The following is a 26,332-nucleotide window of genomic DNA, read 5'->3' on the forward strand; positions in this document are numbered from 1 at the left end:
TACCCGGCAGCACCCTGGAAGGATGCGGAGGAGAAGTTGTGGAGGGCAGTGGTGACTTTGGCAGCAACAGGTAAGCAGATGGTGCTGGGGCCAGCCAGGAGCAGCTCGGCATGAAAGAGGCTGCAGATGTCCACGACTACATGTCGAGTGAATCTGCGCCTCCGTCTGCACTGCTGCTCGGTGAGGTCCGGGGAGCTGCGCCCCGGTCTGTGGACCCTGTGGCGAGGGTACTGCCCTCTGCGACGCGTCTCTCTCTGCGGTAGCCCTCCCTCTTGCTGTACAGGTGAATGTGTCACAGCACTCTGTTGTGGAGCTCCACGTGTCAGAGGTGGACGGCGTGGATGGCGAGGCTGGTGATGCTGTTCGCCCTCCGAGGGGGTCATGACTGCAGCTACGACGGCCCCCATCCGCAATATGTACATCTGAGGGGGTCCACAAGGTAGGCACATGTCTCCAGACCCCGGGGTGAGTGTGCAGGTTGGTGACTTTGACCGTCAGGAGGGGGGTGGTGGAGGTCACACTTTGTCCCAAGTGACAGAGCGGCCTCCTGCAATGGGTGAGGGTCTCCCCCCCCCCCCCCCCCCCCCCACCTGTCAAATGGACCTTTGCAGCTGCCACAGGCTGACGGCTGCAACAAATCCAGTTCAACTAGGACTGTTTCCCCCAGTGTGTGAAACAGTCCCATGTTTCTCCAAAATCACACACAGTCCCTTAATCAGGTCAGTTAATGACCTGAACAAGCGAAATAAATACTGTCAAGTGGCATCCCGCTGGCTTTAATTGCCTGCGGGATTCCCACCAGCGGGGGCTACGCACGCACCCCCGCAAGTCATCGGGGAACCCGGAAGTGGGCGGGATCATGGCGCGATCCGGTCACGTGCCTGGATATCGGGATTTTCGGGGCACCCCCGCTGGAAACGCACAGGAAACCCGACGGTAAAATCGAGCCCTATGACTGAGAACCGAGGAACAGAAACGTGACTAAGGGGTTGTCGAAACTGTTACCTATTACCACATTCTCAGAGAAAGAGCTGAACATAAGAAATAAGAGCAGGAGTAGGCCATCCGGCCCCTCGAGCCTGCTCCGCCATTCAACAAGATCATGGCTGATTTTCCATTTTCCTGCACTATCCCCATATCCCTTGATGTCTTTAATATCTAGAAATCCATCAATCTCTGTTTTGAATGTACTCAATGAATAAGCCTCCACAGCCCTCTGGGGTAGAGAATTCCAAAGACTCACCACCCTCTTGAGTGAAGAAATTTCTCCTCATCTCCGTCCTAAATGGCCTAGCCCTTATTCTGAGACTGTGAACCCTGGTTCTAGACTCCCCAGCCAGGGGAAACATTCTCCTTGCATCTACCCTGTCGAGCCCTGTAAGAATTTGGTATGTTTCAATGAGATCACCTCTCATTTTTCTAAACTCTAGAGAATACAGGCCTAGTCTACTCAATATCTCCTCATACGACAGTTCCGCCATCCCAGAAATCAGTCTGGTGAATTGTTGCACTCCCTCTATGGCAAGTATATCCTTTCTTAGGTAAGGAGACCAAAATTGTACACAATACTCCAGGTGTGGTCTTACCAAGGCCATATATAATTGCAATAAGACATCTTTGCTCCTGTACTCAAATCCTCTTGTAATAAAGGCCAACATACCATTTGCCTTCCTAATTGCTTGCTACACCTGCATGATAGCTTTCAGTGACTCATGTACAAGGATACCTATGTCCCTTTGAACATCAACATTTCCCAATCTATCACCATTTAAAAAATACTCTGCATTTCTGTTTTTCCTACCAAAGTGGATAACTTCACATTTTTCCACATTATATTCCATCTGCCATGTTCTTGCCCTCTCACTTAGCCTGTCTATATCCCCTTGAAGCCTCTTTGCATCCTCCTCACAACTCACATTCCCACCTAGTTTTGTGTTATCAGCAAACTTGGAAATATTACATTTGGTCTCCTCATCCAAATCATTGATATATATTGTGAATAGCTAGGGTCCAAGCACCGATCCCTGCGGTACCCCACTAGTCACAGTCTGCCAACCTGAAAAAGATCCGTTAATTCCTACTCTCTGTTTTCTGTCTGTCAATCAATTCTCAATCCATGCCAGTATATTACCCCCAATTCCATGTGCTCTAACTTGTTCATCAACCTTCTGTATGGGACCTTATGGAAAGCCTTCTGAAAATCCAAATACACCACATTCACTGGTTCCCCCTTATCTATTCTACTAGTTACATCCTCAAAGAACTCCAATAGATTTGTCAAACATGATTTCCCTTTCATAAATCCATGTTGACTCTGCCAAATCCTATTATTATTTTCTAAGTGTCCTGTTGTCACATCCTTTATAATAGATTCTAGCATTTTCCCTACCACTGATGTCAGGCTAACAGATCTGTAGTTCCCTGTTTTCTCTCTCCCTCCTTTCTTAAATAGTGGGGTTACATTTGCTACTCTCCAATCTGCAGGAACCATTCCAGAATCTATCGAATTTTGGAAGATGACAACCATGCATCCATTATCTCTATAGGCACTTCTTTCAAAACTCTGGGATGTAGATCATCAGGTCCTTGGGATTTATCGACTTTCAGTCCCATTAATTTCTCTAGTACTATTTTTTTTTACTAATATTAATTTCTTTCAGTTCCTCATTCTCGCCAGACCCTTGGTTCTCTAGAAGTTTTTTCTGTCTTCTTCCATGAAGAATGAACATTCTCATGGGAAAGCTGTCAGACATGCCATGTAAAAAAATACATATATAACAGTCCACCCTACAGATGTGAAATGCAGCCATTGTGTAATGGAAAATATTGAGATAATGGAGACTTTGTAATTGGATTTATTCGTGAAACCTAAAATAACTCAATGGATGAGCATGCAAAGATATGAACAGTGACCATACATTTATATCAGTAAAGCTTGGTTCAATCAGCTTAAAGTTTTAAACACCGTAGATAATGGAGGCCTTTGATGATGTTAAGGGTTTGAAGATAATTTGGCACTTAATTAATATAAGCCTATTTTGTGACTTAAGTAATAGCTCTTTGATTGACTCAGTTACGAATACACCTAGTTTAGTTCATGAAGTACATGGTTCACAGTAGTACGGCATAGTACATTTGTTCTCATTTGGACTAATTAACTCAGAGTAGTGCAGTCTTTCTGGTGGTTAAAGTAACTTTGCTTTTATTCAATGATGAATATCTGGCTTTCAATCCCAAATTTTAATTCATTCATTAAAATGGGCCAGTTTAAACATTTATCAAAAATAACTGACCATCTGCTGCAGCTACTATCACTGTAAAAAAAAGTTTTCGAACAAATTTCAGAGATTAAAAACTAGATCACATCTTTGAAAATGTTCAGGAATGTTGTCATATTAAAAATTGACAGTTCATTTGCAAGCCACATGTTCCTGATTAGTGTTCCAATTATATTCAGTTCCCAAGCTGTTTGACTTTTTGAATTCCATCTTAGTGACATGTTTTGTCACAAAATTATATATTTTATTTATTTTTATTTCCAGTTTAATGGGAACAGAAAGAAACATGTCTTAGTACTTTACAGGCTGGCAGGCATTCAGTTTGAGATTTAGGGTCAAGTTGAACAAAGAGAAAAGCACTGAACACAGCCATAGAACTTGCTCCTAAAGGGAAACCAGGTGCTTTTTTAACGCAGAGGTTCATGCATGATTCCCAACTTGTGATAATAACCTAATTTAGAATAATGAAGGAGCTTCATCATAGAGTTTCACCACTAACAACTGCTTGATACATGTTCACTGGCCTTTCAGAACTATCTTTGTTTCTGTTTAATGTCTCTTGAATGCCAATTCACAGACCCATTTGTAGAAAACATCCGCTTTGCATTGGTTTTGTCAGCAACAAAATCAGCTTCAAATTGAGTACATGTGTGAAAGCTTTTGCATTCGCAGTTGATGTTAATGCTGTTTGTTCAGTACTGGTACCTTCATTAGGCCAGCAGCAACAAAACGAATATGCATCATGCATGTTTGAATATGAAAGTGTTAAGATTGTTCTTGATTGATGCTTTTTGAAAATTATGCCCTCATGGTGGGAGAAGAAGCATCCCAAGCAGTTGGTCTGATAGAAGAATATAGATATAAAGAAAGAAATTGCATTAAATAGCACCATATCATATTCCACAGCACTTAACAAATAAATTACTTTTTGAAGTGCAGTCATTGTTGTGTAGGCAAACTTGCCAGCCAGTTTGCACACAGCACAGTCCCAGTAACAGCAAATGAATGAATGATCAGATAATCTAGTTTTTGGCAGTGTTGGTTGAGGGAGGTACACTGAGAACTCCTTGCTCTTCTTTGAATAGTGTCATGGGATATTATATGACTACCTGAATAGGCAGATTATCAGTTTAACATCTTATCCAATAGGCTGCACCTCCAACAATGCATTCCTTCAGTATGGCACTGAATTGTCAGCCTAGATTATGTGCTCATAACTATAGTGGGCCTTAAAACCACAATCTTCTGACTAGAGAGATTGTCTTATTCTTGTAGGTGCTATATGCCTTCTTCACTTTTTGGTTGCTTCTGATATCTTTATTCACAGTAAGTTCCGAAGTAGTCCCCCTTTTTAATGGTTTATATTTTTTCTGCAACTTTGCAATCTCCTTTTTTAAAAAAAATCCCATATTTGATCTACAAACCTGTGTGCTAATATCTCATTCCACCTCAGCTCTAGCAATGCCTCTCCCCTTTTAGCTTTATAAACATACTGCTTCGGTCCCTGCCGTGAACTCCATCCTCCTTCCTGGCTACCGTCTGAGGCTGAACCAGACTGTTCGCAACCTCGGCATCCTATTTGACCCTGAGCTGAGCTTCCGACCCCATATCCTCTACCATATCCTCTCCCATCACCAAGACTGCCTACTTCCACCTTCGTAATATCGCCCATCTCCACCCCATCTGCTGTTGAAACCCTCATCCATTCTTTTGTTACCTCCAGACTCGACTATTCCAATAGTCTCCTGACCAGCCTCCCACTTTCCACCTCTAAACTTCAGCTCATCCAAAACTCTGCTGCCCTCGTACTAAGTCCCATTTACCCATCACCTGTGCTCGCTGACCTGCATTGGCTGCTGGTCCACCAACACCTCAAATTTGAAATTCTCATCCTTGTGTTCAAATGTCTCCATGGCTTCGCCCGTCCCTATCTTTAACCTCCTCCAACCCTATAACCCTCTGAGATCTCTGCGCTTCTCCAATTCTGGACTCTTATGCATCCCCGATTTCCATCACCTTAGCAGCCATATCTTTAGCTGCCTAGGCCCTAAGCTTTAGAATTCCCTCCCTAAACCTCTCCGCCTCTGACCAAGCTTTTGGTCACCTGTCCTAATATCTATGCTGCACGGTATCAAATTTTGTTTTGTAACACTCCTCCTGCACACATTTAGGAATTTCGTTCCTTTTCCTCAGTTTACTCTCTCCCTGTGCCAATCAGACCGGATAATTAAAATCTACTAGAATAATGTTATTCCAACTCATCCCTGATCTGCTCATAGATTCTGTTCCAGTTCCCATCCACAATTAGGGGACTGTAAATCTTACTAGTGCAACAATTTTTAAAAAATCATTGATCTCTAACCATATTGACTGTCAGAACCTCTCTACAGCATCTTTTGTCCCTCAAAATTTTAGAGCCTGATATGTTTATTTTCCACTCCAGCCAAGTTTGTAGCTATTCAATTCATATCTTCCTATGGCATAATTGCTTCTAATTCCCTAGGTTATTTTCCCCATATACACTTTTATTAATTTTGTTTGTATTAAAACCTCCTCCTTTTCCCTTGATCTTGTTGTCTATGCCAACACCTCATTTCACTACTCACCACTGAATTTCCACTCTAGTCAAATTTCGATTATGAAAGTGCTCAGTTTCAACCGTACTCCATTTGTACTTCACTCTGTGATGTTCTCTCAGCTCAAACTTCATGATCTGATATTCTCTTTGATAATTTGTATAAGAATAGGTTAATGCATTCTCTCAGGAGCTTATATGTATCCTAATAGATGGTTGGTAGTGTAAATGTCAATATAATTTGGACTAATTGATACAAGACAAATTGATACAATTTGAGCCAAATTAAGGGTCCTAGTACTTTGCTAAATATGGATGGTTAAACTTTAGAAGGTACTTTCATGAGGAATTAAGCTGAAAAAAGGGTTAAAGATTTGTCTAGTACCCTTTCCTTACAAGGTTTATTGATTTACTGATACCAGCGTTCTTACAGTGATCAAGGTTATCCTTTGCAGCTATGACCGATGATACCAGCTCAGAACAGTTATAATGAGGTGTACGGAACCACCAGAATAATTATCACCACTGGCATGTCAAAGCAGCACTTCAGGTGTCTGGATCGATCTGGCGTCTTCCTGCAATATAACCTGGCCAAGGTTTCAAGGATCATGCATGCTGCACAACGCTGCAAAGCGGCATCTTCATGGTGGCCCCGGAGAAGGAAGGAGAAACATTCTCTGGAACAGCAATTTGAACAGCAAGAGGAGCTGAAACAGTCTAAAGAGGCTGCGGAAGGAATAGTTTTGCCAACTGTGATAGCCATTCATAAAGCTTTAGTGAGACTGCACCTGGAGTACTGCGTACAGTTTTGGCCTCCTTATCTGAGGAAGGATATATTTGCCTTGGAGGCGTTGCAACGAAGGTTCACTAGATTAATTCCTGGGATGAGAGGGTTGTCCTTTGAAGAGAGGTTGAGTAGAATGGGCCTATACTCTCAGGAGTTTAGAAGAATGAGAGGTGATCTCATTGAAACATATAAGTTTGTGAGGGGGCTTGATAGGGTCGATGCTGAGAGAATGTTTCCACTGGCTAGAGAGACTAGAACTAGGGGGCATAGCTGCAGGATAAGGGGCCAGCCATTCAAAACCGAGATGAAGAGGAATTTCTTTACGCAGAGGGTTGTGAATCTTTGGAATTCTCTACCCCAGAGGGCTGTGGATGCTCAGTCATTGAGTATATTCAAGGCTGAGATGGATAGATTTTTGGACTCTAGGGGAATCAAGGGATATGGGGATCGGGTGGGAAAGTGGAGTTGAGGTTGGAGATCAGCCATGATCTGATTCAATATCAGAGCAGGCTCGAGGGGCCGTATGGCCTAATCCTGCTCTTATTTCTTATGCTCTTTCATAAAAAAGACCTCTTGGAAATGTGTCCACTGCATTAACAGTCCTGCTACACCGTTCCCATATCCTCCACATATATGCCTTCAACCACAGTCTTGTAGCTTTTCTACAAAAGTCACAAATCTCTGATTCATGCCATTTGATGAAATCTGTTCTCAAACCTTTGCAGGAACACTCTCTGCACAAACAACAGCTTTAGTGTTCCTAGATTTTTAATAACTATGCATGCGCGTGAGTGGCTAGTGTTTGTTACCACGGTGCTTCCCCTTGCCGCCAGTATGTGATGTAGCTACTCATAACCCTAGCCATGTCCTTCATCTAAGGTGTTACCTCAGTGCAGAATTACGTGATGGTGGATGCTGGCTATTTTGTATTCTTAGGTCCCTCTCGTGCTCACAATGGCCCTCGATCTTGGCAGTTGAGTCATGAGTCGAACCAGCTGCAGCCTGTGCCACTTGCACTACTCTGTGGGCAGCCTGTGTGCTTTCCTGTCCACATGCAAATATTGGAAGGTTTGGCTGGGGCTCCAGGTGCGTTGATGTACCACCATCAGTACTCATTCCAGCCATGCCTCTGTTACTTGGCACTGCCTTATCATGGCCTCTAATTAGTGTGATAGCAGACTCAGTGGCTACAATGGTTCCATTTAACCAATCCAAGAGCCTCTTGAAGACAGGCAAGATAGCCCATTCCACTCTGGCATCTAGGCCTCGATGACAGTAGTCGGAGCACCCATGGGAGAAGCCCAGATTTCCTCAGGACCTCTGGCATGGGGGATTTCACTGCAGTCTCTGGAGTTGCCACATGCTCCATCGTGGACGTCAGTCTTCCAAACCCATCTTGCGAAGCTGATACATGTGGCTAATGGAACACCTCTATCTGAGCTGCTATCTACACCACTTTTCTTGGCATGGTCCTCAATGACTGCACCAACATGTGATGCTTAGAAGACATCCTTCATTTAAAAACAGGTCCTGGAAGGTCCAGAGTCCCAAACTCAGCAACCAAGATAGGATGCAAGCTAGCCATCTGAATGGCAAGTTCCTCCTTTTCCCCTTGCGGTGCCACCATCAACTGCTGTGCACCTCACACAGTGCACTCCCCTCTAACTCATTCTCAAAATCCTCCACGGTGTATGTTTCTGAGCTGGTGATTTGAAGGGAGAGTGTGAGTTATGGTATATGGTATGAAGTGCTTGGGTGCTCTGATACAGTGGGCCTGGTTTGGCTTCTTGTGGCACACCTAGAGAAAGAGAAGGGAGAGATAGGTTACAATAGTGTCGTTTTGAGCAATAAATTAAAGTTTTCAGTAGAAAGAGTGAGATTGTAAAGAGCTTCTCTTTTCTGGCAGTTAATGAGTGAGAGAATAGTATAAGGAAGAAGAGCAGCAGAAGTGGACCGCAGTCCCTAAGCTGAAGGCAGACCTCTCACTTCCCCATATCCAGCATTATTTATGGCCTCCCTTCTCAGGATTTCAAAGGCTTCTTTTTTATAGCGGGTTAGCGGACTAAAGTTTGGTGATCCTCCTCCTATTGGTGTTTTCTCTTTGTTGCTATGGGTTATCTTGCACAAGTAGAGTAAAAGAAGTGAGAAGTTTCAGTTGTTAAGATTATGTGCAGTAATGCCCAAGTGTCAGCAAACATCCTATAGTGGATGTGATGACATGCAACAGTGAAATACATTATACGGAAGGATTGTTTTCAGCAAAATGCACGCAAGGATGCAAGGAAGGAACATTTCCAGGTGAAGGCTGATGCTGTAAAGAGTACTCCACAGCACAAGGTTAGAAAGTACTTTAAGACTGGATGAGGAGAGGTCATTGCAAATGTCATACATGGCTAGTACACTGCATTAATGGAAGGTTACGGTTGGTTCTCCCACTTTGGCTGACCTAGTTGGATCATTGAACTTTTTCTTGCATTGCTTCCAGATGTGCGCAATTGTGGAGGAGGCATTTACACTTGTGGTGACCTCCTCCCGTTCCCCCCAAACTGAACTTGAGGCCTGTGGTGCTCGCCGGTGAAGAGCTCCTCCCTTCTCAGTCACACTTCCTCCAGAAGAATCTCTAAGGCCTGATTGGAGAGAAATTGTTATTTTCACAAAAGCTTAAAGCTTAGAATTTAATACAAAAACAGACTTGCCCCTTTAAGCTGCTGCAGGACTTTAAATCCTGCAGCAGCTCCAGATTTCCCACCCATCAATGCACTTGGAACTCATCCATAATATTAAAATTAGGCTGCCCTGGAAATTTGCACAGGTTTGGAACACTGTGTGTCAGTTAGGCACAACTTGGATTCTGCCCCACTTCAGCTCAGGCTAATGCCCGAATGGAAAATCTATGCGACTGTTTTCACATTTCTCAGCAGAAAATAAAAGGCCATGCCTGAAAAGTAAAACAGATGGCACTCACAGCAGCCCCCTCACAGCTGAAGAAAACTCTTTGATGCATAGGCCAGATTCATCTTCTCACAGTAAACTCAATTCCCTCGGTTATGTTTTGTAAACAGTTTGCCGCAGTCAGATTAGCTCAAGTGTAAACACCACCCGCACACGAACTGTTGCAAATCATCCTTTGTCTGCAGTGGTTGAAAAAACAACTGTCAGGCCCCAAAACTAGCAGTGTGATGGGAATTGTTCTTACAGTTCTACTTTTCAGAGTTTGAGTGTGTCCCAAAACACAGCTGTATTTCAAATGAATTCTTATTGGTCCAATCCATTGTTAAAGTCTCAATAAAATGCCGCATGCCATTAATCAAAGGGTCAGCACTGTCATTTTGGGGATGAGGTGGTTATGGGACAAGTTTCATTTGTGTAAACGTCTGTTCAGAAATCTCTACCCAGATGGTACTTGCGGAGAACATAATGAAAAAGATGTCATGACACAATCTGGCTAGTTACACCAGAATCGCTCCCGCTGGTGCCCCCCAGCACTAACCCCGCTGGGTCTGTTGAAGGGCAATTAATTTGCAAGTTGCAGATGGTGTATTATTGGCACCCACCTGCCCCATGTGGCCAGAAGGTCCAGCGATCACCCACCATTGGGGGGGACATTGCCCAGGGCCCCCTGGCCCTCGGCCCCCTATGTAAGAATTTTTGAAAAAAAACCTCAGTATTTTATTCGGAGTCCTGCTGCTTCCCTGGCCTGGACCCCACTGGTGAGGCATACTTTTGCCCACCTGGGGGGAGTACGCCTCAAATCAATTTGCGTACCAGCCTCCAGAAATAAGCTGGGTCCTGCCTGAGCCAGACTAGCAGGAACTCCTGGTGTGGGGAGTCCGCCTCTCCTCCCCCCCAGCTCGGCTCTCTGATGACATTTGCCTTGTAATTGGTGGGCAGAAGTTCCACTCAACATAAGGCATATCGGTCTTTTGCCATTTTCCAGAGGTTTCCGCCAGTGTCCCACCAGAGTTACAGCGGGAGAATGGAGGAATCCCCACAAATTTTGTGGCCCGTTAATTTTGTAATAGAAAATTTCACTTGACAATTTCTACTTTTTTTTGATCAACACACCATAATTCCCTGAAAGTGTGAGTGCAGGAAGATTAAGTTGAAAAAAGGCCAACAGCACTTGTGATTTTATAAATTAGGGCATAGAGTACAAGAGTAACGAAAAAATGCGAAGTTTGTAATAAAAAAATTGGTTAGGCTCCAGTTAAAATAATGTGCGCATTTTTGGGTGCCCCATTACAGGAAGAACTTTGAAGCCATAGACAATACGTACAGCGTTAGTTCACCAAGGCGATGCCAGGGATGGAAAACTATACTTATGAGGAGCAGCGTGAGATACTGGGACTATTTCCACTGGAGCAGAAAAGCCTTTGGGGAGATTTGATAGAGGCTTTTAAAATTATGAAGGATTTTGATGAGTGAATAGGGAAATATTATTTCCTCAGGTTAGAGAGTCAGTGATGAAGGGCCATCGATTTAAAATTGTCACTAAGAGAGTGAAGAGAGAGGGCTGTTGGAGCATGGAATGCTTTGCCACAGGGAGTGGCAGAGGCAGAGAACATTGCATATTTTAAGTGAAAAATTAATAAATATTTGAAGCACACAGGGCTATGAAGGGAGAACAGGGCAGTGGGATTAATTTTGGACTTCTCTAGCAATCAGATGGCACAGGTACAATGGGCCAAAATAAGCTCCTTATATTTTTCTATGATTCTCTTAGGATTGGGGAGGAAAATGCTGCATCCATAGAGTGTTATATTAGACTGACTTAGTCATTTTTGGAATCGGAGGATAATATGCCCACATATTTTTAGGAACTTCTCTTGATTCCAGTGAGGAGAAACCACTTTCTTCTCTGATGCAGCGATTGTCCATGGCATCTGTACCAAAGCCAACCATTAAAGCAGCCATGGAATGATTAAGATCAGGATGTGTGATGTGCAAAAGAAGGTCAATTAAATATCCCTTTCTAGATTCAGGGGAATTTGCTCTGAAAGTCCCAGGAGACAATTGTAGCTGGTTTAATCCAGTAGTTATTGGAATAATAGTCTTGATGCTTTCAATGGCCAGAGGCTGGTAATGTGCACTCCCTGAGACCATACGCAGAACAGTTTGAACGGAAACGATTACAAAAATAATTTATTTGCATAATCACCAATGTAAAATCTTCCATGAACTATCGCAATCAGGCAGGGTAATAGAATGTAATTGTTTCTTTTTTTCCTTTCCATTAAAAAGCATTCCTTGATGTATTTATGTAAGGAGTCGCACAACACCAGGTTATAGTCCAACAGCTTTATTTGAAATCACAAGCTGATTTCAAATAAAGCTGTTGGACTATAACCTGGTGTTGTGCGACTCCTTACATTTGTCCACCCCAGTCCATCACCGGCATCTCCACATCTTGATGTATTTAAGAATGGTAAGCTGGTTCAATTTTATTAATACAGCTGAAAATGGATTTATCAGCAAAAATAAGTGTTTTTAATAAGGGTGTCCAGTCAGGCTAAAGCCCAAATGGAAAATCTATGCGATCCATGCGTAGCCTGATTTAAAATCACTGAAAATGACTTTTTAAAAAAACTATACTGAACTATTTAATAGTTTCATTGGTGTGCACTTGTCAGTTTCTTAGTAAATGAACTACCTTTTATATGAAAAAACTTTTAAAACATGCCTGTCAGTGCCTGTGGGCCTAAGAAAATGAGCGCAATATGAAGAGCCTTCCCGAACCAGCGCAATTGGCGGAAACTCGCAATTTCGACCTGAGGGCATGGCCAGTTTTGTGGGTGGGGCCTGAGCCGGGTGAATTGAATCTTGAACCAGCACAAACGATCATGGAAAATACGAACGTAAGTGGTTTTGGGCGTAACTCACGTTTAAAATTCTCCGACTTTTTGCGCCGGTTCGGCCGATACCACCCGGATTGCGCTGATATAACTGGTGGAAACAAGTGCAAACTTGACCCCTTTCTTTTTATGTACACGGCCTGCATACAAATCAAATGCAAACTTACTCTGACAGTTGAATCAGAAACATAAGTGTTAGTTGCACCATTGAACATGAGATGGACTGCGAGACAGAGACTGTTCATCAACTGTATACAGGTCAGAGAATTGAGAGCTAAAGTTCCATCTAAGAGTGGAATATTATAATACATCAAGGACAGGGAGTAAATGCTGACAATCATTAGCCACACTGACAGCTACTGCCATTACAAAACCTGACTGAAGGCCAGAAAAAAAATAAAAGTGAAACCATATTTATTATAAACAATAACAGATAGCAGGGAACAATTTCAAGGCAATAGACTACTCTGAGCTCTGATGATGGTTAGAAATGATTGACCTTCGCTCTCACAGTTTACAATGACAGCTGAGCTCCTCAATTCCATTTTGGGCTTATAATAACTCCAGATATCCACCATACTATATATCATTGCCATCACTGCTGTGATCCTGCTTCTACTATCAGTCCAATTACAAAAGGTTCACTGATTGGATGATTTTAACTTTCTGAAGCTGACCTGTAACATGACATGAAAGATCATGATCGCCGTACTGTGGATGAAAAATTTCTGGTGATTAATATCGTCTTCTTTTAATCAAAATCACTTTTCTGTATAAATTCCTGCCAATAATAATTTACAGGTGGCATGACTGCTGTATTTTTATGATTGAAATATTTGGAATAGAAAAACTGACTTTTTCATTATAACACAATTAGTTGTACTTGCAGAGTATCAATTATCATTATGAAATATGAGAGAATTTGTTTTTATTGATCAAACAAGTGGCTGCTAACTGTAACAGTGACTGTTCAAAATTTATAAAATTACTGTTGTTCCATGGTGTGTTGCAAGGCAATAAATGAGCTTGACGGTTGATATCATAAATTGTCAAGAGTATTGCTTCTAAGGATTGTGTTACATTTTATTTATACTCCAGCATATTCCATCCTCCATACATTTTGCATTAGTAGTCTAGTAGCTAAACTGATGCTTAGCCTTGTTGGCTGTTATTTAAGTGAAGATCTACCACAGTTCCCAGCAGCCTACGAGTGTGGATGCCACTTTTAGGGAAATATTGATGTGACTTGGATCTACCTACTTAAAAGCTGCTATAGTGTTCCCACTGACACCTCTGCAGTATTCCTTTATTGTGACACCAGTGAAGTACTATATTGGGTGCTTAACTGATATCAAAGATGCTGTGCAAACATGATGAATGCATGTTGCATCAAATTAGCACCCAAGTTTCTATGCATAAATGCTGCCAATAAATTAATAGATCCAGGTCAGCCACATGTCGGTATGTCCACATGTATGTATTTGCTTTGATCCAAATAAATATTCATTTGCATCTGCAGAAGATCCTGTGAGCTATTCTCATACTGCATTTTGTAACTTACATATTTTGGTTATTGCAGTGTGAAATTAAAAGAAAACCATTATTCTTTATAGTTCGGGTCTTTCAAAATCTTTTTTTTTTGTTCAAGCAATTTGACAACAGTTTCGGGCCTTACAGAAACCATTAATGAACTTTCGGGAAAATAGATTGGGTTAAAGTAGATTGTTCTCTTTTAAAATAGTTAGATTTTCCCAGATTAATAACTGCATTTCTGATGGAGGCTGTGTGAATTGTAGTCTGGCTCTGCCATCTAAAAGGGTAATTTAAACTGTACTTGTGAAGGTTTCAATCTCATCATTACGGGAAAAATTACTCAGAATCTTTGTTACTCATGGTTGATCATCTCCAATAACACTACTTAAAACATGAGTGGTATAAATTAGAACAGATTCATTTATTTTCTGACTCTGCAGTCCATCCAGCAGTATGAATTTTTCACATTAGAAGTAGTTCTGTAGTACTTGTCTTTCGGATCCAAATATTAAGTTAAATAAATGGGTCCAAACAGGTATATGCAGAAATGGGTAAAATGCTTTTCTCAGAATGTTTCCATAGTTGCAGATTTAATTCAAGTTGAACATAATGCCAGCATCACATTTAATGCCCTGCAGAAAGACCCTGCCGTGCGTATCTGACAGTGCATGGCTATAAACCTGATGAGATGAGGTTATTTGCCTTTTTCCACTGAAAGGTTACCAGCTCTCTCCTTGTTAGACTACAACTGGATTGTTGTGGAATTGGTGCGTGGCGTAATAGTACAAATGGTGTAAGTGTCTACATTGATAAGTAGGTTACGGTAGTGATGAGCATGAAATAGGTGACTGATTTAAAAATGTATAGACCTAGCAAATAATTTTATAATGTCTATTAGCCTTGAGAAGTAGTGATATAGCATACTAATGTTTTGATGTACTGTGCCACTGACTAGTAGGTTGCATGTTTGTGATCATGGTTAGCTGTAGGTTGCATGTTTGTGATCATGGTTAGCTGCACTGCATGTTGATGCTTTCATCAGAAGATTCTAGGTTTACGCCAGAGGCTTTCCCTCCAAAAAGACCAGAGAATGAGTCACCCCAAATGGTTTTGGCCTACCTACTACTATTTAGATTAAGACTGGCATGAATGAAGACTGGGAAGAGAGCACCTCTCTATTCCATCACCCTGAGAGATGATATGGGGATGGGAGACTTAACAGAGAGTAGGAAAAAAGTAAAGAAGAAAGTAATTCTGCTGATAATTACCACCAATGCCATCACTGATATTTACCCTTGGAGTTTCTTTCTGGTCTTAATTAGTTGGCATTTAAAAAAAATATTTCTTTATAGTCTTCTCCATAGAGCTGTGCATATCTCCATTTATAGTAGTGTTTTTATATGCATGCGTGCATGGAGGGTGGAATGTGCTAGAGTAATACAAGAGAGGAATCTCTTCCAGTACATGTGCTCTGAAGCATCAGAATGTTATGTGTTTTTTTTTCAGTTTTAAGCAATTTGATATATAATTTTTCAATGTGTACATTTTGCAAATCAGCACTACAGTAATAATGGAATAATATTATTTCAGTCTCAGACAAACTAAGTCACAGCAAGGGCTCTAAGATATTCTCAAAGGAAGATTTGTATTTTAATTGAATCTTAGAATTTTGCATTAGTAGTTTATCAGCTAAACACTTAAGTCCTTGTGAAATACTAATCTGAGGCTTGTCCTTGTTGGCTGTTATTTAAGTGAAGATCTACCACAGTTCCCAACAGCCTAATAATATGGATTTCCTTTTAGGGAAATATAGATGAGAGTTGGATTTACCTACTTAAAAGCTGCTACAATTTTCCCACTGACTCCTCTGCAGAATCCCTAACAGAGTCAGCAGCTTCACTGATCAGTTTCCCCTTTGGATATTTACTGTCAACAAATAAAGAGAAAATAAATTTTCTTGCTTAGTTGCCACATGACAGGGCCCTGTAACTCCAATAAGTGGTGACAGACTGTCAAGTAATACTTAACTATGGTAGATATCTGGTTGTCATCCCTTTGGGTGAATAAAACTTAGATTATATGAGGCTTTAATAACAACTGCAGCACCTCTGGAACTGGTACCAAAGTGCCTCAGTTAACAGAACACAAAAAACTACTGTGGCCCTGTAGCCTGTCATTTAGAACCGAACAGCTGATTTCAGCAGGAGGTAGCAGTGGTTATCGAGGTAAGTAAGATAAGAAAGAGAAGTGCTCTTTTTAATATTGTTCAAGTACCATGAAAAAAGAAAAATTGTTATTGAGTAATTCACCATTTTTGCTCTAATCCTAGATTAGCTTTGGTTGGTTGAAAATCAAGCGATGCAATGGTATGTTGGCTCCCTGTCTTTGTGTTATAATAGGGCCATAAGTGTGCTCAGTCTCAGAAAATAGAGTAGTTCAAATACCTAAACCCTCTCCCGAACTCGAGGCTCAACCCATGACCTAGATCCTCAAGGCCAGCACCTGATGTTACTCAAAAGTAACATTCCTGGCCATCTCTGGGACCCGGTTTGAGGTTCTTATAGCTGGCTTTCCGTGCTTTTAGAATAATAGAACAATTTTAGAATAATTTTCCAGCCTGTGGGGGCAGGCAGGCACTCTAATGGCACGGGCATCTGCCATGGCCAATCAAATGAGATAACTTCCCAGCAGGTGTGATCCTGGCATAAATGCTGAGATTACGACCTGAAAATTTTCAGGACCATAATTCTTACACAGAAATGCAGCATGTTGCAGGCAGGAAATCCCCTCGTTGATTTTGGTCATGTGTATCAAAACCAAGCTAGAATCACATGGCCATTTGTAGGTGTCAGCCTTGGCTCAGTGGTAGCACTCTGGCCCCTGAGTTAGGTGGTGAGGGTTCAAACCGCACTCTAGGATTCGGGAGAAATTGAACTGATAGCCATGTAAAATTGGCGTTAAACCTCTGAGTTTGTGGCATGAACTGCTAGGCCTGTAATTGTGCCAGATGCCGTTTTGGCTCAGGTGACTTTTAGTCGTCCAGGGCTTCTGTCTGAAACAGACTTTAGGCTCTTTAAATATGCAAATATGTCAAACTCAGGTGCATGGCAGAGCTTGCTCCACTCATGCTCCGCCTAGTTGTGCCAGGCATTGAGCGGTCTAACCAGCGATCCTTAAAGAGACTGCTGGAGACAGGAGAAGCCGGAGTAAATAAAAATATCCAGAGAAAATACAATTCTATTTTTTCAAGGAGATATGTGTCAGAGGTATTTTGTAGTAGCTGCTCTAGTGTCCATTCTGCTAAATAGTTTAGTATATCCTTAATTTATTTTGTTATTTTTTCACAACTAAAGTCTTTATTTTCCAGTTGGATTACAGTAATAATATTTGGGCAGTAAATCAAGGGATAATACTAGCACTTGACATCAACAAACTATTACAGCATTTTGCCCTAAAAGTAGTACGTTATTAATGCTGGCAGTAAATTAAACCACTTAGTGAACAAATGCTAGAATTATACTAACAAATCATTACACAACTGAAAATGAGTCACTTAATCTTTGTTAATGACTCTGGCACTACTTCAGTTGGATATAAAACAGGAAAAAAAGGTATGGAAATTCTAGCACAAGGAAACCAGAGGGCCAAATTTAATTATCGTTCAGATCTGGGAGGATGGGAAATTGGCCGGCTATTATGCTGACCCGGCCAACAGTCTGAGCCTGGAAAGGGGGAAGATGATCCCGGGCAGGGCCTCGAAAGAGCCGGCAGCGGCCCGGAGATTTATTGGCGAAGCCAGGAGGAGCACTCCTTTTCCTCTTGGCTTCACCAAAAAAAAAAATTAGACAGATCCTGGGCCATTTTGCAAATGGCCTTCAGCAGTCCCAATAATCTCTACAACGTGGTTATCAGTGGCCTATAAAGAAGTCTGAGTAGTAATGTTGCTGAGTTCCATGAAGGAAGATGGCAGAGTAAATTTGCCAGTGACTGATATAAGTCCCAACCTGCTGAGCTTTATTTTTCTTGGCAATGGGAGGGTGGAAGGAATGAATGACTGCCCACTGTGATTAAAGTACTCTCCCCAGGTGGATCACATCCTTTTATAGGGGGTTCTCTGGAGGTTTCTGAGAAGCTATCTCTTCCTACAGCTGTTACGCTTCAGCACCGTCACTGCTTTCAGTGGTGGTCTGGTTGTACAGGTGCGTTCTGAGTCATTGCCCTTGGCCTTTAAACCACAATAATGTCTGCGTGAAAATCTGCTTTTGCTATTTTAGAGTCACCTTTATGAATGTGAAAGAGTAAACTATGAACAAACACAGCTGCCTTAGTTGTAATTGAAAACTATGACTATTTGTTATACAGTACAGCATTAAACAGTTATTGGCAATTGTTCAATTTCACAGAATGATGTAAATTTATGATGGTTGGATTTTTAAAAAATAATTGACATACTATTTATTAATCCTATACTTGTTTTACATAAAAACGTAAGAAATAGGAGCAGGAGTAGTCCATATGGCCCCTCGAGCCTGCTCCACCATTCAATAAGATCATGGCTGATCTTCTACCTCAACTCCACTTTCCTGCCCTATCCCCATATCCCTTCATTCCCTTAGTGTCCAAATATCCATCGATCTCAGCCTTGAATATACTCAGCGACTGAGCATCCACAGCCCCCTGGGGTAGAGAATTCCAAATATTCACAACCCTCTGAATGAATAAATTTTTTCTCATCTCGGTCCTAAATGGCTGACCCCTTATCCTGAGACTATGACCTCTAGTTCTGGACTCTCCAGCCAGGGGAAACAACTGCTCAGCATCTATCCTGTCAAGCCCTCTAAGAATTTTATTCGTTTCAATGAGATCACCTCTCATTTTTCTAAACTCCAGTGAATATAGGCCCATTCTATTCAATCTCTCCACATAGGACAACCCTCTCATCCCAAGAACCTTCGTTGCACCCCCTGTAAGGCAAGTGTAGCCTTCCTTAGGCAAGGAGACCAAAACTGTACACAGTCCTCCAGGTGTGGTCTCACCAGAGCCCTATATAATTGCAACAAGACCTCTTTACTCTTATACTCCAACCCCCTTGCAATAAAGGCAAATATGCCATTTGCCTTCCTAATTGCTTGCTGTACCTGCATGTTAACTTTATGTGATTCATGTACAAGGGCACCCAAATCCCTCTGACTACCAACATTTCTTAATCTCTCAATATTTAAAAAATATTCTGCTTTTCTGTTCTTCCTACCAAAGTGGATAATTTCACATTTCCCCACATTGTACTCCATCTGCAACCTTCTCGCCCACTCACTTAACGTGTCAGTTTTGTAGAACTGAAAAGTTATAATTCTGTTGTGCCTGTTCTGTTATTTTTTTACTTGAATTACAGGAGTCAGTGGAGCTCGTCTTCTCCTTCCTCCCTATTTGGAGAGTTGGGTGACCTTCCATTTGACTAGTGACAGTACTTTGCTGTGGACACTTTTCTCACCACATTAGAGATAATGGGGTCAATTTTAGGATGGCCGAGCGGGTGCGTTCGTGGCAGGGGTTTCCTAAAATTGGGGAATCCCGGAGCAGGTCCGGAGCCCGGCTCCAACCCGCCCACTTCCGGGATTCCCAATGACGCGAATCGGTGCAATTAAAGCCGATGGGATGACAGTTTAGATAGTTAGGGAGGTACTTGAGGTCGTTGACAGACCTCATTGGGAAGAGATTTTAGCAGGGATGTGATTTTGGACTCTCCTCAGTGTGTTTCCCATGCTGTGGGAATCACTCCCTGTTGTTGCAGACGTGTTTCAGTCAGCAGCCATTGGGAGATGCAGAGGATTCCTTGACAGTTGGGGGAAGTACCTCATTCTTTGCAGCAGGGCACTCTGTCACCTCAGACAAAGTTTTGCCTGCCACACCGTTGTCTCCACACTCAAAATTATTATATCATACCCTAAATTCTGCTGTCCAAACACATTTACCTACTTTGCGGACCCCCTCACACTCACACCATCAGGATTGGGGGGGGGGTTCCATAGCTGCATTCATCACTCCATCGGAGGGCGGGCAACGTCACCAGCCTAGCCAGGCACGCCGTCCACCTCTGCCATGTGGAGCTACACAACACAGTGCTGCGCAACAGGCACCTGTACAAAGTAGTCGTGCAATTACATATACACCCACTGTTGGGTGACCCAATGGGTGGCATCAAGGGTGTTCATGGAGAACCACATGAAAGGGCCTTATTGCACAAGCCAGTCAAGAATGGCCAAGACGTGGCAGTAGTGGTGACAATATAATATGTAATATGAGTTCATCAGAAATCAAATATAGATAAAAACCATGACAAATCCTCAAACACCCTTGTGCATCTCCTTCATGCTCACGATACTTCTGCCTTACGCTTCCTACTACACATATGTGATGCATGTCCTGTGGCTGCAGCACAGGTAGTGGCAGGTTGGGTGAGGCTGACCGTGAAAGAGATGCATGAGAGGGTGAGTGTGAGACAGAGCCATGAGATTGTATGAGGATTGAGTTGAGTGGTAATGGTGAGATGAGTACTGGGGAGGTGAGGAAATTCAGGTAAGATGAGGATGAGGGTTCAGAAGGTGTGAGGAGTGATGTGAGAGAGTAGTGTTGGCAGTGCAGAAGGAGATGTGGGGTGGGGGCGGTGATGTGGCAGACGGAGTGTAGGGGAATGAGTAAGAGTACTCACTTCGGCTGACCTGGTTAGGTCATTGAAGCGCCTCCTGCACTATATGCAGGTGTGTGATATGTTGGTGGTGCTGGTGACCTCCTCTGCCACCTCGAGCCTCTTTACCCTATCCAGTAAGACCTGGAGTGAGGCATTTTTAAACCTGGGAGCAGCCTTCCCCCTGGGCTGCTCCATGCTGTAATTTTGCCTATTTTCTGCAGCACAGTCAGTGGAGGACTGCCCCTTTAAATAGGGCTCCTCCAGCTGACAGCCTATGATGCAGGTGCGCAGTCCACCCGTTGCGCAGGTTTCCAGCGCGAAACCCGGAAGCTAAGGTAAGTGGCTTCAATTTACTTACGATCGCATGCCAAACCCACTGATTTCACTGGGCGCGTTACCTACGCGCCCAGTTGACCCCCCGCTGCCAACCCACCTCCCTCCTAATATCAGGCCCAATGATTTTGATCAGTCTTCATCGTGCCTGTTAATTGATTCTTTTCCTCCAACGTTGTTTGTGAGAACTTCCTTTCTAGTCAGGGCTACCAATGCTCCTTGTCTGGTAGTTCAAAAGGTATTATTCATATGCTTTTATATCATTCTGTTATAAATGATACGCACAGAGCACAAGAATTTGTACTCACGGTTCCTTTGTCTTGCAGTTTACAACTAGTTTTAAGTAACGTGAGTAAGCAAATATCCGGAGCAACTATTTTAGATGATATAAAATATAATATAAATTGCAATTTTACATCACCACGGTTCACTGTGCACTACAACATAGTCCATAACAATATTGAGAGTAAACCAGCAGGAGTATATTCCCATAGAAACATTTTGTAGCTCATATTTTACTCCTGAATAGTAGACCTATAGTAATTTTTAGGCTCATACTTTAAAGGTGTTTTATAAATAGCATATGCCTCTAAAAGCAGTGTAAAAAAGAACTCTCTCTATTCCTAAAGCTTTCCTTTCCAAAACAAACAATGCCTTTCTTAATGTTCCTATGCTCTTCGAAATAGTGCCGTGGGATCTTATACATCCATCTGAGAGGGTAGACAGTCTCATCTGAAAGACGACACCTCTGACAGTGCAGCACTCCCTCAGTACTACACTGAGGTGTCAACCTAGATTATGTGCTCAAGTCTCTGGAGTGGAACTTGAACCCATGACACTCTAACTCAGCGGTGAGAGTGCTCTCACTGAGCCACAATGCTTTTGCTGACAGAATGAAATACAAAATCTAATTAAAAATGCAAAAGAAAATTTATATTAAAACTAAGTATGAGCAATGAGGGAATATGTAAGTACAGGAATTCTGTGCATGATCCTTGTAAGTAACATTAATTGTTTGTTTTTGTTTTGCAGGTTGGCCATGGATACCCATAGCAGTTCTGGCATATTTCTACTGCTACGCCCAAGTAGGAATTGAGTATGACCGAGTCAAAAATTAAATCTTCTATTAATTGTGTTATTTTTTCTTATTTAATGAAAATATTAGTCCTAAATATATTCTGTTTTTGCTTAAATTTTAAAACGCAATACACTTTTTTGGTTATTCTTAATGACATTTTGGCTGTATTCCCATCTCCCAATTTGCTATACTGTTTGAATAAACTTTTACATGCTTCCTGTAATGCAATAGAGGTTTGGTGTGTGTAGTATGCATTAGCGCTCTTTGAAATAGCTGTTTTTAAAAAACTATTGAAATGACCTGCTATTTAAATCTTTACTTTGCTGCTTTCTAAGTCAATTAGACTTGTTAACGCATCTGTATGAAATTCCATTGCCTGCTATCTTAACAAAGGACTGTAACACCATTAAATTAGTGGAAAAGAGGAATCTCATACAAACTGTTCAAAACATTTATTACTAATATATATCTCACAGCAAGATTCCAACCCAACAAATTTTTCTGTTTGTGAAGGGTTAGGTTTTGGTATGTACCGTGAGCTAATTTACAAAACTCATTTAGCATTAGGTACCTTTTTCACACAACTGGAGATTAATGCAGGTTAGCCGATCAGTTAAATCACAGAAAAGTATCTGATTATCTAATCCCAAAGAAGATTTAGGGGGCCAAATTAAATTTTAAAAATACTGTATATCAATTGGAATAAACCTGAACCAGATTGTGATACATTACATCACCAATGGTAGTAGGCCAAGCAGTACAGTAGCTAGATATTCATCAGCAGTTTTATCTTTCCTCACATTTGTGCTTACATTGTAGTGCTTATATCACTGCAGAAAAATCACATTTATTTACCCCTTTTGAAATAATTTTAACATTCATTCAGGGGCAAGCTGTTCCACTACAATTGATTCACATAAGCTTAGTTTCTTCAAAATGATAAGTTAATATTAGCAAGTAAAGAACAGTTGACCCTAATAGTTATTTTGTTTTCCTCATCCCCATAACCTTCTCTCTTTACACTCTATCACACTCTCCACGCTCACTGAAGCAATCTATACATACTCCTTCCACGGTCAAATAGCAGGCACACATTCTCCCTCCTTGATCTCTCTGCAGTTCTTGACATGGTTGACCACACCATCATCCTCCACTGCCTTTCCTCCATTGTCCAGCTTGGTGAAACTGCCCTTGCTTGGTTCGACTCTTATCCGATCTTAGCCAAACATCTCCAGCAATGGCATCTTTTGCTGCCTCCACACCATTACGCCTGGAGTCCCCAAGGATCTATCCACAAGTATGCTGGTGACACCCAGCTTTACCACTCTAACCCCTCCACTACTTCTGTGTTGTCAGACTGCTTGTCTAACATCTAGTCTTGGATGAGGTGCAATTTCCTCCAGCTAAATATTGGGAAGACTGAAGCCATTGTTTTCTGCCCCTTCCACGAACATCGTACCCTTGCCACTGATTCCATTCCCCTTTGGCCACTGCCTCAGGCCGAATCAGACTTTTCACAACCTTGGCAACTATTCAACCCCAAGCTAAGCTTCCGACCCCATATCCTTTCCATCACAAAGATTGCATACTTCCACCTCCGTAACATTGCCTGCATCTACCCCTGCGTCAGCCCATTTGTTGCTGAAACGCTTATCTGTGCCTTTGTCACCTCCCAACTTAACAATTCCAATGCTCTCCTGGCTAGTCTTCCATCCTCCAGAGAGTAAACTTTAGCACATCCAAAACTCTGCTGCCTGTATCCTATCCCACACCACGGGCCTGATTTTAGCAGGCCTGCGGGTTTCCTGCGGGTTGGGTTTCGGGTGCGTGGCCTCCGCGCCCGTTGAAATTAGTCGGTTACCCGCGCGATCGTAGCAGGCAACACACTAATAGGAATCAATTACCTGCTCCTCCGGGCTCCGCGCTGCTGGTCTGCGCGTCGGGCGGGCTGCGCATGCGCAGTACGATCTGTCAGCTGGAGGCTCTCTGGTTAAAGGGGCAGTCCTCCACTGACAGATGCTGCAACCAGTGGAACAAATTACAGCATGGAGCAGCCCAGAGGGAAGGCTGCTCCCAGTTTAATGATGCCTCATCACAGGTATTATCAGATGGGGTGCGGAGGAGGGGGAGGACAGAGATCTTCCACCCGGCGGGTGGGAGGAAGCGGCCTGCCTCTGCCACCAAGAAGGCCTGGCTCGAGGTGGCAGAGGGGGTCACCTGCGCCACCAACATATCGCCCACCTGCATACAGTGCAGGAGGCGCTCCAATGACCGCAGTAGATCAGCCACAGTGAGAACACAAAGTCTTTCCCCTACACTCCGTCTGCCACAACACTGCCCCCACCCCACATCTCCTTCGGCACCACCAACACTACTCTGTCACATCACCCTTCATACCCACTCAAACCCCATCCTCATCTTACCTCCACCTACTCACCTCGCCAGTACTCATCCTGCCACTAACACGCAACCCAATCCTCATACAATCTCATGGCTCTATCCCATACTCACCCTCTCGTGCATCTCCCTCACGGCCAGCCTCACTCAACCTGCCACCACCTGTGCTGCAGCCACAGGGCATGCATCACATATGTGCAGTAGGCAGCGTAAGGCAAATGTTTCCTGAGCATGAAGGGGGTGTACAAGGGTGTCGGAGGGTTTGCCATGGGTGTTACCTATATTGAATTTCAGAGCAACAAACATCACACATTATATTGGCACCACCACTGCCATGTCTCCGCGAATCCTGTCTGTTGTGTCCAATAATGCCCGCTCCTGGGTATCACTATGAGGACCCACCACTGATGCCACCCATCGTGTTACTGCAGAGTAGGTGCAGGTGTATTTGCAGGGCTCTTCCGCGCAGACGACTGAGAGACATCGGCGGTGTAGCTGGCTGCACCCTGGAAGGATGCAGAGGAGAAGTTGTGGAGGGCAGTGGTTACTTTGACAGCGACAGGTAAGCAGTTGGTGCTGGGGCCAGCCAGGAGCAGCTCGGCATGAAAGAGCCTGCAGATCTCCATGACTACATGTCGAGCGCATCTGCACCTCCGTGTGCACTGCTGCTCGGAGAGGTCCGGGGAGCTGCGCCTCGGTCTCTGGACCCTGTGGCGAGGGTAGTGCCCTCTGCGATGCGTCTCTCTCTGCGGTAGCCCTCCCTCCTGCTGTGCAGGTGGGCGTGCAACCACACCGTGTTGGGGGGCTCCACGTCTCTGCGGCGGACGGCGTGGACTGCGAGGCTGCTGGGGCTGGTCATGCTGTTCGTCCTCCGAGGGTGTCCACGCACCACCCATCTGGCAGGTGTTGGTCTGAGGGGTTGTGCAGGGTAGGTGGGTGGTTCCTCGGACTGGGGCTGCGGTTTCGTGTCGGTCTGTCCTCTGGCTTGGCGGGGGGTGGTGGGGGGCAGGGGTTGCCCTATGTGACGCGGTGGCCTCCTGCGTGGGTGAGGGCTCTCCCCCGTGGAGTGCACCTTGGCACCTGCCACAGGCTGCTGGCTGCAACACGCCTGGTTGGAGAGAGACTGTTTCCCCCAGTGTGTGAAACACTCTGCGATGCAGGTAAAATCCCACACTTCCTCTTTTGACAGCTGATTCAGCTCATTAACTGACCTCAACAAGCAAGGTAAGTACTCTCAAGTGGAACCCCGCTGGCTTTAATTGCCTGCGGAATTCCCACCAGCGGGGGCCACGCACGCAGCCCCGCACATCATCGGGGAACCCGGAAGTGGTCGGGATCGCGGCGCGATCCGGTCACGTGACCGCATATCGGGATTTTCGGGTCCCCCCCGCTGGAAACCCGCAGGAAACCCGACCCTAAAATCGAGCCCCACGTCTCACTCACCCATCACCCTGTCCTCCCTGTCCCCGCAACATCTCAAATTTAAAATTCTCATCCTCATGTTTAAATCCCTTTATGGGAGTTTTTAAAAAAAATTAAAGCGATATGTAAATACATATTGTTTTTGTTGAATTTTCAGGCAAGCAATGGGAAAAAAACAAGGAGAGGGAAGGCACATGGGGAATGGAGTGAAGGAAATTGTAAACCCATAAGCATAAGGGCAGTCCAACGAATGGGAAGAAAGATTGACATACGAGTAATGGCTGTGAGACCATAGACAAAGGCAGTGAAACAGGAAAAAAAGAACAACAGACATAGATAAACCTATGGATATAAAAGGAACATTAAAAATAGTACTGGCGAACCTTATT

The 26,332-nt window shown here is 43.3% G+C and overlaps 1 protein-coding gene across 2 annotated transcripts in view; it reads left to right on the forward strand.

Annotated features, from left to right (window-relative positions):
• The window catches only part of hhat (hedgehog acyltransferase), a 207,506-nt gene extending 182,035 nt beyond the window's left edge, over window positions 1–25,471 (forward strand). Inside the window, exon 12 of one of the 2 annotated variants that reach the window (XM_067988856.1) lies at window positions 22,079–25,471. In XM_067988856.1, the coding sequence (XP_067844957.1) occupies window positions 22,079–22,164 (86 nt within the window). In that variant the 3' untranslated portion in view covers window positions 22,165–25,471. The remainder of the gene's footprint in view (window positions 1–22,078) is intronic. The other variant, XM_067988858.1, reaches the window with a different exon arrangement.
• The last annotated feature ends 861 nt before the right edge of the window (window positions 25,472–26,332 follow it).

The sequence above is a fragment of the Heptranchias perlo genome, chromosome 8 (assembly GCF_035084215.1).
Source record: "Heptranchias perlo isolate sHepPer1 chromosome 8, sHepPer1.hap1, whole genome shotgun sequence".
Classification (NCBI taxonomy): domain Eukaryota; kingdom Metazoa; phylum Chordata; class Chondrichthyes; order Hexanchiformes; family Hexanchidae; genus Heptranchias; species Heptranchias perlo.